The following is a 12,762-nucleotide window of genomic DNA, read 5'->3' as shown; positions in this document are numbered from 1 at the left end:
TGTGTGTGTGTGTGTGTGTGTGTGTGTGTGTGTGTGTGTGTGTGTGTGTATATATATATATATATATATATATATATATATATATATATATATATATATATATGGGTCTACTTCGTTTGTACAAAGTTTCAGTACTTCAAAATCCACTTGGTAGAACCCAGTTGTTCGAAGTACCAAAACTTTGAAAATGGAATACGGAGATCACAACACAGCAGAGAATGGGAATAGTCCCTTTTCCTCCCTGTAGTGTGATCTTAGAGTTGGTATATTTAAGTAGGGGGGGTGGGAGGCACAACCCCCATATATGGGGTGCAGGGGGGCTTGCCCCTTTGCAAAACATGTTTTCTGACTGTTTTTTTTTTTTAGTCAGCTGATCCGGTGACTAGGCTTCAACAAAAGTGCACTTTCTTTGAAGTGCTCTTTCACTGACGTGGGCATCTACTTTGTTCGATGTAACATATTATTGATCAAAGTCGATCCATATATATATATATATATATATATATATATATATATATATATATATAGATAGATATGGGTCTACTTCAGAAGACTGAAAATTCAAAAAACTGAATTATGGAATTTGTCCCTTCTCCACTGTTGTGCGATCTTGGAGTTGGTATATATAGTTACCACATAAGGGGTGCTGGAGGGCTTGCCCCCTGCATTAAAAATGTGTTCAGTATTTTGAATTTTCAGTCTTTTGTTTTTTCAGTCTTCTGAAGTAAACCTCTCTCTCTCTCTCTATATATATATATATATCTATCTATCAAAAAAGCATCAATATTTTGGCTTGTGTTAATCAAAGTAGTGCTTTTTTTACCATGTTTAGATTTGTTCCTTTCTAGTTGGTGTGATAATTAGTAGAAGGAAAGAGTGGCATAACACAATACATTAACATTTGCTACATCTCTGTATGTACACTACAACAATTTTCTCTCTTCCAGAAATATAATGCAAAGACTTTTATAATGCACTATTAACTAGAATTTGAAGGATGTTTTGGTAATCTTGCAAGCTTTCATTATATATAGTTTTGTTCAAATTCAACATGAACATAGGTGCAGGGCCTTTACATGGATATGAGACAAATATTGGGATACTTACCTGACAATGAATCCAGAACATATTCTAAGTACTGATCTGCAGTACACTTCTGACCATCTATTTCCAGAGCATTTGTAAAGTCCCGTAAAGCCCAGATTAAGTCAGGAAAAAAAGATGCATAATTTTCACACTTTTCTTCTCTGGTCTTTGTCTTTACTTGGATGACATTTGTCAGTTCAGTTATAAATCTTTGTTGCAGTTAAGGACTTGTAGTAGAGTATGATGACACTCACTTCTGAGTGGAGCAACTGACATGTTATTGAATTTATAAACTGTAACATATACTCTGAATTGCCACATTTCCTGCACTAGCAAAACTAGATATGGTATTTCAAGACAACTGTTTGAAAATCTATTCTGCTAAAGAAAATGCATAGAACACATAACTCCTTGCTCTACTTATTGTGATACTGAATTATTAAACAAAAACAATAACTTGCATCACTGTAGATTTACACATAATTGCATTACTAGGTTGCAGACCTGGGCTCTACATAGTCATATAGAAACAATGTCACTTAAATGATGCTACTGAAGGAGAACTTTTTTTAAATAATCATAGGAAAGCAGAAGAACTATTTATATGTATACATATGGATAGAAACTGGACTTTTCCTAAAATAAGCAAACAAAAATTCACACGTACAATACTGCTCCTTAAGACATGACAAACTGTTAAGATTTTTTTTACATTTTTTATTTCTTATTTAAGTATTTTCCTTATTTGGGCATTTCATTTTATGTGTTTATATTTGTATGTTCATTGGTTGGTTTATTTGTCTATTTATCCTCTTAACAAAATTATTTGCACTAGGCAGGTGGCCCCTTTTCAGATGAAACACAAAGTGGCATTTATACCGACTAGGGGAAATCTGGCCAGGACATGGGAAATTCTTCTAATCTTTTTGATAAATGCAGTGGGATCTTTACAGATCACCCGAGTTACCAACAACTCAGGCAGATAAGGCCTCAAGTTTAACATTTCGTATGAAAGATGGCATGCTCAGGAGTGCAGCACCCCCTAATGGAGCACTTTGAGTGCCACCCCTGCTGACTTTCCTGTCCATGGGTTTGGACAGTGCTAAAGGTGTGAATAAGAAGAAACATGCCAGTGACCTGGCTGTTCTGTCTGTTCCCTGTGCTCTTTCATTGTGAGACCTCTGCAGCAGACAGCTATTGTATCCCTGACACACAGTATGGTCCACAACATAACCTATGGATGTGGCAGTCATGCACCATGGATTGTGCACGGTTAGTGGTGTGCAGATGCAGGAATCCAGTATGCTATCACTTTCTCTATATGTGATCACAGGCAGATATCTAATACTTTTACATCATGTAATTCATCTCTGTAATGTGACCATACAATCAACAACACTACAATGAGGCCCAGAGTATGGCTTCTGTGCCAGTGATGTGATATGGTATAATGATTCATGAATCATGCAATGTGCTATGGGCTACATTCCAGGCAATGGGGGCTGGATCAGCACGGATATCAATGATGGTGTATGTGTTTGCGTTATCCAGCCATGCTACTCCCCATGCATATCACACAATGACTGCAGATATCTAACTACACAGCAGCTCACTGTGGCCATTGGTCAGTATGATGGCAAGAAGTATTTGTACACCTATGTAACCTGGCTGCACAGTTGTCCTATGCCCATGCTATGAACCACATTCTTTGAGACACTCTGTTATCCACCATGCACATTATGTGGTTACCAAGATGTGCAGTGTTACATGTCAGCTACCACACTTTCACTTCTGGACTTGAACTGGCAAAAGGACATGGCTTCAGAAGAGAATACATATGGCATAGCTCTCATGTAGTGCTGCTGGAAGACAAATGTATTTCTGCACATGCTAAGTTCACACCATAGGAAGCACCTGCTGGGGGAATATCAGGGTCTCTAGTACAAGGTGGATTTCTTGCAATAGCTTGCCACGCAGTAAGTGATGCCATGGACATCATCCACTCTGTCAAGCACGGCCAGCATCATGACATGACCTGAAGAGGAGACACATAGATGTTCTTCGCCTATAAGAAAAAGAGGTCAGGGAGAAACAGCCTTCAGATGACAGTAAGTACCTATTTAAGCTGGCTTGGAGTCTGCATGTCCTCCCCGTGGTTGGGTAGCGTCCCAAAGACATGCATGCATAAATGGGCTTGCCTTCGTTGAAGGCTGGGCATCGAGCTAGCACCTCGGCATTTCGTAAAAAAATCTACTGCCAATCATTAGCGGACCGGAGTTCCGATGTGGCGACCCCTTACCAGGAAAAAGCCGAAAGACAAACAACAACAACAACAACAGTACAGTAGGTCGCTACAATTCAAATATACTTGTTTTAATGCTGTCGTTGGTGTGTTGTCAGAATTAATGCTACTACTTCTGCTGTACAGTAAAGGAAGACATTGCAAACAACAAAGCAGTCTGCCAGAAGAGGCAAGTCAGACTTTCCAGATGTTGTGGTGATGATACTGTACTGCTGACACTAGTGTAACACCTGCATACCACTGCACTGAGCATTCCTCAGTTGTCCATTGGCTTTTATGTGAACCATGTGACATAATATGGTATACTGTGCAACTATTTCTAGCTCTGCCAGTACTGCATGCATTTGCAGGAGTACACCCACTAGTCTGTCTGTGTACCAGTGCAGTGCAGCTTTATATATCAGTTTAAAAAGCTGTGAACAGTGGGTACCATGCATGTAATTTGCTACTGTCCTACAATCTGTGCTCTGCAGACTGCATTCATAACCCTAGTTATTATCATCTGCAGTGTACCATGTCTGATGAAGTCAATAAGCACCACACTCTGTTGACTGCTGTATACTTTCTAGGTTTGTCTTTCAGCAATTACACTATGATCCACTGATCAGTGTTTTTCTCCACTGCTCTTTGCTCTTTTCCATATTTTTTATGTTTATGTTATTTTTTTTTTTTAATTTTGGTTCAATCCATTTCTTACAATTTTACCTGCAGGAGCGGAATCAGGCATATCTCTCAACCTCTTAACTCATTCTCTCCACTACAGCTCTTTTGGGTGTGCACCTTTAACTCCCAGTGGGTGTGGCTTGAGCCTTTAAAAAATGAAGTTATCACCTTACAGTTCTAACAAAAATACTCATTGACAGAGGTCAAATATCAGTACATTTATGATTGCCATCATGTATGCATCAAGATAAAATATTCCAATACCTTATATATAGCATGGTTTTGCAATTATTAATGCAAATATGAACAAGCAATACTTGACGCCTAGAGGCACAGTAGGAGTTAACTGCACAAACGTCTGGAGGTGCAAGTTAACTGCACAAACGTCTGGAGGTGCACTTCACTGCAATGGGTTAAAGCAAGAAATCTGGACATAGCCATAAATAATGGGGGGGGGGGGGGGGGGCAAAAATACGAATATTTTTTATCTATTGCTCTTAAAAAACTTAGAAAGTTAATAGAATAAGAAGTTATGTACCTACCATAACGTTCCATGTTAGTTGTCTTCTCTCGCCTTCTTTCTTGCTTGATGGGTTCGGAGCCGATCCCTCGGCTCCGACTCGGCACTTGCTAAGCTCGAGAGTCACTTTTACCAGCTCGAGGCAGCCCCATATCCCATGATGCAAGGCGGTAAGTACCCAGATCTCGTTTGCTGACAAAGGGCAATAGCACCAAGCATAAAATACTTCCCAAAGGAAGAAAGAAACTTACAGATGGAAAAAGGACCAGGTCTGAATGGTCTTTAGCATAACAGTTTCTTATACAAGGTCTGTCCAGGCCAGGGGGAAGGAGGGAGGGTCAAGAAAGAAGGCGAGAAGACAACTAACATGGAACGTTATGGTAGGTACATAACTTAATGTTAAGTTGTCAATCTCGCCTTCATTCTTGCTTGATGGGACCGCGTCCCTAGCACCTCTATCCTGGGTGTCTCAATGGTACAAACTCTTGAGGACTGTAGAGCCAAAACTGGCTCTGTCCCTGGAGGCCAAGTCCAATTTGTAATGGGAAACAAAAGTGTGAGGAGTAGCCCAAGTGGCCGCTGCACAAATAGTGTCCAAAGGAAGTCTAGCTTGAAAAGCTGTAGAAGTAGCTAAGCTCCTAGTTGAATGTGCTTTAGGTTTTGAGCACAGCTGTTTTCCCCTGAGCGTATAAATTTCAGAGATGACCGAAGAAAGCCATCTGGACAAAGTCACTTTAGAAACAGGAAGGCCTTTTTTATTATCCGCATAGGAAACAAAAAGTTGATCAGATTTTCTAAATTTATGTCATCTGTCCAAATAATATCTAAGTTGACGGTGGACATCAAGATAATGTAGCTTTTGTTCAGCTCTATCTGAATAGTTAGGAAAAATACCGAGATCAATGGATTGATTCAAATTGTTCTTTGAAGCGACCTTAGGTAAAAAGGTTGGGTTAGTTCTCAAAGATACTCTGTCTTTGTGAAAAACCAAATAGGGGTCGAACCGAAAGAGCATGAAGTTCAGACACCCTCCTGGCAGATGTAATAGCCACTAGGAATAACGTTTTCCAAGAAAGATATTTCAGGGAACAAGAAACAGCTGGCTCGAAGGGGAAGAATCAAGGATGTCAGCACTAAATTTAGATCCCACTGAGGAGGAGGATTCCTGATTGGAGGCTTTAGTAGGAAAATTCCTTTCAAGAAGGCCCTGCAGAGCCTATGGGACATAATATTATGATCTGCTATCCCGACATGAAAATTGGAAATAGCAGCCAATTGAACTCTGACTGTGGAAGAAGAGGAGCCTGCATGAAAAATCTCTGCTAAGAAGTCCAGGACTGCCTGAACAGGGGCAGTAAAAGGATCAATATTCTGGGCCTTAGCCCAATAAGAGAAACGTTTCCATTTGCTTGTATAAATCCTCCTGGTAGAGGATTTTAGCGAAGCTACTATGATGTCTCTAACTGGGTTAGAGATCAAAGGAAGCCTGGCTAAGGAAGGAAGTGGAGCAACCATGCTGTGAGGTTGAGAGAAGGGATTGACCGGTGCAGCTGACCCGATTGGTGAATCAGAAGATCTGGCACTGGGTCCAGATGCCACGGCTGCACCAAAAGGTGATGATGGAGGAACGGGAACCAAACTTGTCGAGGCCAGTAAGGGCAATGAGAATCAATTTGGCTCTCAAAACGGTAGCTTTCTGGATCACCTGAGGGATCAGAGGAAATGGAGGGAAGGCATAAAGAAGTCCCTGGGGCCAATCCTGGGTCAGAGCGTCTCTGGGGATGGCCTGATAGAGGGAAGAGGCAGAAGAAGTCTGGACATTTGCTGTTTTGGGGAGTAGCAAAAGATCGCAACATGGACGACCCCATTCCAGAAAAATCTCTTCCGCTATAGATTGCTTGAGAGACCACTCGTGAGGCATGAGGATAGCTCTGCTCAATCTGTCCGCTATAATGTTGGTTTTCCCAGGGATATGCGTTGCTACCAGAAACCGATGAGAGGAGATCGCCCATTGCCATAGTCTGAGCGCTTCTCGACACAAGGGTAGGACTTGGTTCCGCCCTGTTTGTTGATATACCAAACTACAGACATGTTGTCTGTGTGGACTGCAATTGTCCCTACGGGAAGAAAGTCGTTGAGGGCTTGCAACGTTAAAAGCACTGCTCTCATCTCCAGGACATTTATGTGCAGATGGTACTCGAGCGGCTGCCACGTCCCATGAACCATCCTGCCCTGATAATGACCCCCACCCGATCAGGGAGGCATCCGTGGTGACAGTGGCTATCGGGGATGGGGGTACAAAGTACCTGCCTTGGTGAACCTGAGACGATGTGATCCACCAAGCAAGATGCTCTTTGCATGTCTGTGTCACCAGAATCTGGTGACGCATTGGAAGTTGCTGGTATGACCACTGTGTGAACAGCATCCACTGAAGTAGGCATGTAGAATCAAGCCAGGGAAGAAGAGTAATGGCCGCAGCCATGAGACCTAATACCTTTAGAACCATTCTGGCCTGTATTTTCTTGCTGGCCAGAATGATCCTGACATGAGTCTGAATGTCTGAAGCTCTTTGTTCTGTAAGGGTAGCTGACATCCGAACAGTGTTTAAGTTTGCGCCTATGAAGGTAATAGACTGGCAGGGCGATAAGGATGACTTTTCGAAGTTGATTGAGATGCCCAAATGAGAACAAAGGTCTATTGTGTAATCCCTGGCTTGTATAAGCTGATGCCTGGTGGTGGCTGACAGGAGCCAGTCGTCGAGATACGGAAACACCTGGAATCCTTGACGTCTCAGGTGAGCCGTCACCACTGCCATGCATTTGGTGAACACTCTGGGGGCTGTAGTGAGACCAAAGGGCAGGGCTCTGAACTGGAAATGACTGGACCCCAGCCGAAGCAGAGAAATCTCCTGGGCGTCTGTGAATTTTGATGTGATAGTACGCATCCTGAAGATCTATTGAGCACATCCAGTTGTCCTTCTGTAAGAAGGGCAGAATTGGCTGAAGAGTGACCATTCGGAATCTTGTCTTCCTGACAGACTTGTTGAGTCTGCTGAGATCCAATATTGGTCTCCAGTCTCCCGTCTTTTCGGGGACCAAAAGAACCTTGAGTAGATTCCGGGCTCTGAATGGTCTATTGTAACTGGCTGAATGGCTCTTTTGCAGTAGTTTTGAGATTTCTGACTCTGCAATCTCCCTTAGACCGGTGGTACATCTGGAAGGGAACTTGAGGGAAGGGACTTTCCTCGAAAGGGATTATGTTACCCCTTGATATGATCGACTGTTCCCACCTGTCTTGTGTGAGGGGATGCCAGGCTTCTGGGTTCAGTGATAATCTTCCCGACTGCCTCCAAGGAGGGACAGCCGGGCAACACCTCAGGGATGCTGAAAGGGCTTGTCAGAGAGAGGCTCCCTGTTTCCCTGGTTCTTGGACCCCTCTGCCTCTAGAGCGGCGTCTGTTGTTGTTACCCCTCTGCCTCTAGGGGTAAACTGACCACGTGAATCCGAAACTCCTTGGGATTTACGGAACCACATCTTCCCCCTTCTGTCCTTTGGGATAAGGTCTAGAAGGGGTGGAAAACGGACTCCAACAGCAGAAAGAGTCTTGCCGTCCTGCTCGCACCTGGTCAAGGTTTCCTTCACCTGAGGGCCAAACAAAGCTGACCCATCAAAGGGAGAATTTGTGAGGGCGCCTTAAAGGGATCCGCAAAATCACATAGCCGCATCCAGGCTTGGCGTCTAAGAGCCACACCTGTACCTGCGGCTCTACTCGCTCCATCCGCAGCATAAGATATTAGCCGCATGGAGGAGTTTGCAATGGAATTGAGGGTTCCTAGCTGCGAAGCAATTTTTCTTGAGCCCCTGCAGCTGTAGGATCCTGAACTACTTCTCCCAGCTCCTTGAGGATATCTCTCTGGAGTCTGGTGAAGTGACATAGATAATTCAGCGAACGCATAGCAAAGGTCGCTGAGGAAAACATCCGCTTACCGTACCTATCCATGGTCCTAGAGTCCTTATTAGGAGGATGGACGGCACGGAAGGATCTGCAAGTTCCTTTTGGTGGCCGCAGCCACCACCATGGCATCAGCGGGACACCCTTAGTAAGGAATTGTTTGTCACTCGGGCAGTGATAAATTTTGAAGGCCTCCTAGGGACTGGCTCTATAGAGTCAGGAGCTGCCCACGCCTTCGTGCAATAACCTGCATAAGGGGTCGAAGGCGGAGACACCCAGGAGGTGGAGGGCCGAGATCCAAACGCCTCTAGGTATACTGACTCATCCTCAGAGGGATTGTTGGTGGGCCAGTTTCCCCTCTGTTTCAGGAGTTCTAGGATGTCTGAGAAGGAGACATCCTCAGAGGGGATCTAGGGATCCCTCTGACTCATCAAAGTCAGTATCCGAGTGACAGACTCAGGGAGTCTACATGCTTCCTCTTACAAGTCCTCTTCCTAGGAGGATCTCCCGAAACATCAGGAGAATCCTCGGAAGAGGGGGAAATTCCCAATGGGGAAACCTGAGGCGGAGGATCTCTGGGTCCTGTAGCAAGAGAAGTGGCAGAGATGTCAACAGGTACTATAGAGGGAGGAGCTACGGGAACAGACTGCTGACTGATACCAGTGGCCAGTACACTCTTCATCACCTCGAATGCTCCTCCCAGGCAGGTCCGAGAGAACCCGCTCCAAGAGCTAGGAACTCCAGGAACCACCGAAAGAGAAGTCTCCGAGGCAGATGTCGGAGCCGAGCTCACCAAGGCCGAGGCTCCAAGGGGAAGAGCGGGTTCGGACAAGGGTCCGATGCCACTCACCCCTCGGAGGAGACCATGGAAGCCCGACCACGAATCCCTCTAAGGAAGGTCTCAAGAGGAGATAAGAGTAGAGGCTGAAGGAACAGAAGGGGTATCCGTCCTCCAGCCGTAGCAGTAACCATTCCCGAAGACTCCAACTCCAAGCTCTGGGGTAGAGTTGAAGGAGGAACTGTAACGGGGTGTGGACCAACAGTCGTCTGTTGAGACGGACTGTGTAACATTTGGGCCAGTACCTGTGACTTAAGTAATCTACTGACCACTCTCTCAAGGTCATGATCTGACAGTCTGGAAGACCTTGAAGATCGGCTCCGATGGCTCCGCTCCGATAGAAGAGGTGAAGCCGGAGCCGAAAGTATTGGCTCCAAGGAAGGAGACCTCGATCTCTTCCTGGAGAGAGCCATCGGAGCCGATACTACAGATCCTGTCGGAGCCGACCTCTCGGAGCCGACAGGATGCCTCGATGTATCGGCTCCAGCCGGAGCCGATACAGCCACGAAAGTAACGGTGTCGGAGCCGATCGGAGCCGACACCAATGCCTGTGCCACATGGGTGTCGGAACCGATCGGAGCCGACATCGGTGGCACTACAGACTCGGCACCGATAGCCATCGGCGCCGAAGGCTTTGTTAAGCTAGAATCGGCTCCAGCCGGAGCCGATCTTGACTCGGAACGAGTCGGAGCCGAGGCCGCAGGCTTAGATACAGAAGCCTGGGCCTTGGAAGATTTTGCTGATTTTGGTGGAGCCGACTTAGGCGGAGAGCCCTCCGGCTTAAGAAGGCCCCTAAGTATCAGCTTATTACTCTCCTGCAGGACTCTCTGGCTGAAGGAATGACAAATAGCACAGGAGTCCTGCAGGTGAAGAGGGCCCAGACAATACAGGCAAGAAGTGTGACCGTCTGTCAGAGACATCTTCTGACAGCACGAGTCACACTTCTTAAAACCTGAGACCCTCTCCTTTGACATGGTGCTGAAAAAACACACACACACACCAGTCAAAATTAACTTAAATAAAATACCAAAAGGTATTCTATAAAACAAACACACACACCCTAACAGGGGGAGGGATGGGATAGGGATAAAGTTTGACTAACAAAAATTAAAGGAGACAGGGATTTTCTGTCAGAAAAGGTACAAAATAAACTTAAAACTATCAATAAAAGGTTTTTTTAACTAAAAGGGGCTTAAATCTCACAAAAGTGAATAACTTACCAGGAGCTGGTAAAAAGAAGACCTCCTAAGCGAAGCGGCAAACGAGATCTGGGTACTTACCGCCTTGCATCATGGGATATGGGGCTGCCTCGAGCTGGTAAAAGTGACTCTCGAGCTTAGCAAGTGCCGAGTCGGAGCCGAGGGATCGGCTCCGAACCCATCAAGCAAGAATGAAGGCGAGATTGACAACTTAACATTAACAGGTTTTGCATTAGTGTGAATGTTAGAAATGATACAAGGTCTAAAAGTCAAATTTCTGTCATTATTTTCTGATTTCAGTATTCAGTGATTTGCCAGTGACTTGTCTAAAAACCACAATTTTTAAAGAAACAGACAAAACATATGAGATAACAAATATGAACAGTCAGTGAAAATTTTGACAATTGAGATAGACCAGAGTAGGCAGTGGAGTGGCAGTGCACACCACTTCATTCCAGTTTCTGCACTGACCACTGGGTCCTCAGTGGTTTCCAGGCCTGCCTCTCTGCACAGTGATTAAGATTATACTATACAGGGTGAGCTGAAAGACTGACTTTTAGCCTCTGTCTGAGTCTCTTGGGGCTGAAGTAGTTTTCTCAGCAAAGTGTGGTGCACAGGGGTTCTTCTGGAGTACCCAGCATGATGAAATCTGGTAGCTGGAGTGGATGCAGGTGGACAAGTGGCTCTTGACTGGCACTGACATCATAGGAAGCATGTACTTGTGGCTGCTAAGAGTGGCATAGCTGTCAAGCCCTGAATAATGGGCCACCAGAGGGAGGGTACACCAAAAATGTCAGCTACAAAGATGACTGACTCTTGGGCAGGTTCCCTTCTTGGGTGGCTTGGTAGGCTGTCTTTATCCCAACCTATAGTCCATCATGGTGTTCCATCTCCTTGGGTTTCACTACCCCTGCCCTGTTGGTAGTTCAATCCTCCCCTTTACCAGCTGTCCACCCTGTGCTTATCTGAGTACTTCCATTGTGGCCTCCCTTTGTCTCTGCACCCCCAGTATTGTTCTTTGCAATTGTTATATGTTTGTCAGTCTGCCCGTGCTGACATTCCTAGACCCTCTTTACCCACATCATCCAGCTGTTTCTCTCAATTTACACTTCTTCAGACAAAAAAAATGAGAAATGAAAAAGGACACCTGACCTACAAAACATAAACAGAAGCTTGTTTCAACACTATCACCCCACAATTCTTCCCATCCCTTTGGCTTTCTGTGTGTTCTTTAGCTTACTTGTCTGACTTTCTGACTGTTTAATCACCACTCTCTTTCCCATTTAAGCAGTAAAATGTTGGTGGCAACTTTTTGTGTAGCCCTTGTATGAGCTGCCTGTTATGTCTATCTTGCAGTTATGCAGAGCTTCAAGGCATATGTGGATGCACACTAAATCATCAGACATGCTACAAGCATGCTAATGCTCTGTGGTCATGTGACATCTTATAGTCTAGTCCAACAATGACATTCTGCATGTCATTTTCATGACCATTTTGTTTCCACATGTAATGTGGTCTTTAGCATCTCTACCAGCTGTCAGCATTTTTGCATGCCTTGGTTCTTTCTGAGCACCGCAATATGGATTTCTGTATGAAAAAATAAACAACATAGACTTTTCTTTTAATACATACATTTATTGAGGCATTTTATATACTTTTATAATGTACACTGTATAAACTTAATTTCTTTTCATAAAGTGGAACATACTTATGTCAGTACATTTTTATTTACATAGTTATTTTGACTACATCCCGATCTACCTGCTTAGCTAGCCATCTGTGTGTCGGTGTGTACATACAGTTTCCATATCTAAAAATGTGAATGTAAAGTGTTAAAAATATTATGTATTTTTAGGGCTGCCAGAAACTAAGGTGAAAACCCTGAAGCTATTTCCACTAGTATGACCTACCATCTTAGGTATTTCTACTGTCAGCCAGCTCCCCTGGAACAGAAAGATAAAGCCCTGACAATGACCCAGGTGATCCAAGTTTGAAAAGTGCCTAGGGCACCTGCTGGAACCGGTATGGACAAAAAGTGGAGTGATGCTACTTTGCCCGCTTGCCTGTCTTCACAGGGAGAGGGTAGGCTGCATGACCAGGTATTTATTACTATGGCAGAATCTCCTGTGGTGAGCAGAAACCAAATGAGAACATTGGCTCTGAAAAGGGCAAGGCAGTCTTCAGGGGTTACATCAGCCACAGA

The 12,762-nt window shown here is 44.5% G+C and overlaps 1 protein-coding gene across 1 annotated transcript in view; it reads right to left on the bottom strand.

Moving 5' to 3' along the window:
- Positions 1–545: 545 nt before the first annotated feature.
- Positions 546–12,762, bottom strand: part of LOC122792991 (guanylate-binding protein 1-like) — a 571,076-nt gene continuing 558,859 nt past the window's right edge. The window contains exons 5-6 of the mRNA XM_044060651.1: positions 1,108–1,295; positions 546–553 (exon numbers count right to left, since the gene is read on the bottom strand). Coding sequence (XP_043916586.1) covers positions 546–553; positions 1,108–1,295 — 196 coding nt within the window. The remainder of the gene's footprint in view (positions 554–1,107; positions 1,296–12,762) is intronic.

Source organism: Protopterus annectens, chromosome 1.part0, assembly GCF_019279795.1.
Source record: "Protopterus annectens isolate FY-2018-M chromosome 1.part0, PAN1.0, whole genome shotgun sequence".
In the NCBI taxonomy this organism is placed as follows: domain Eukaryota; kingdom Metazoa; phylum Chordata; order Ceratodontiformes; family Protopteridae; genus Protopterus; species Protopterus annectens.
This window is presented reverse-complemented; position numbering and strand designations above follow the sequence as displayed.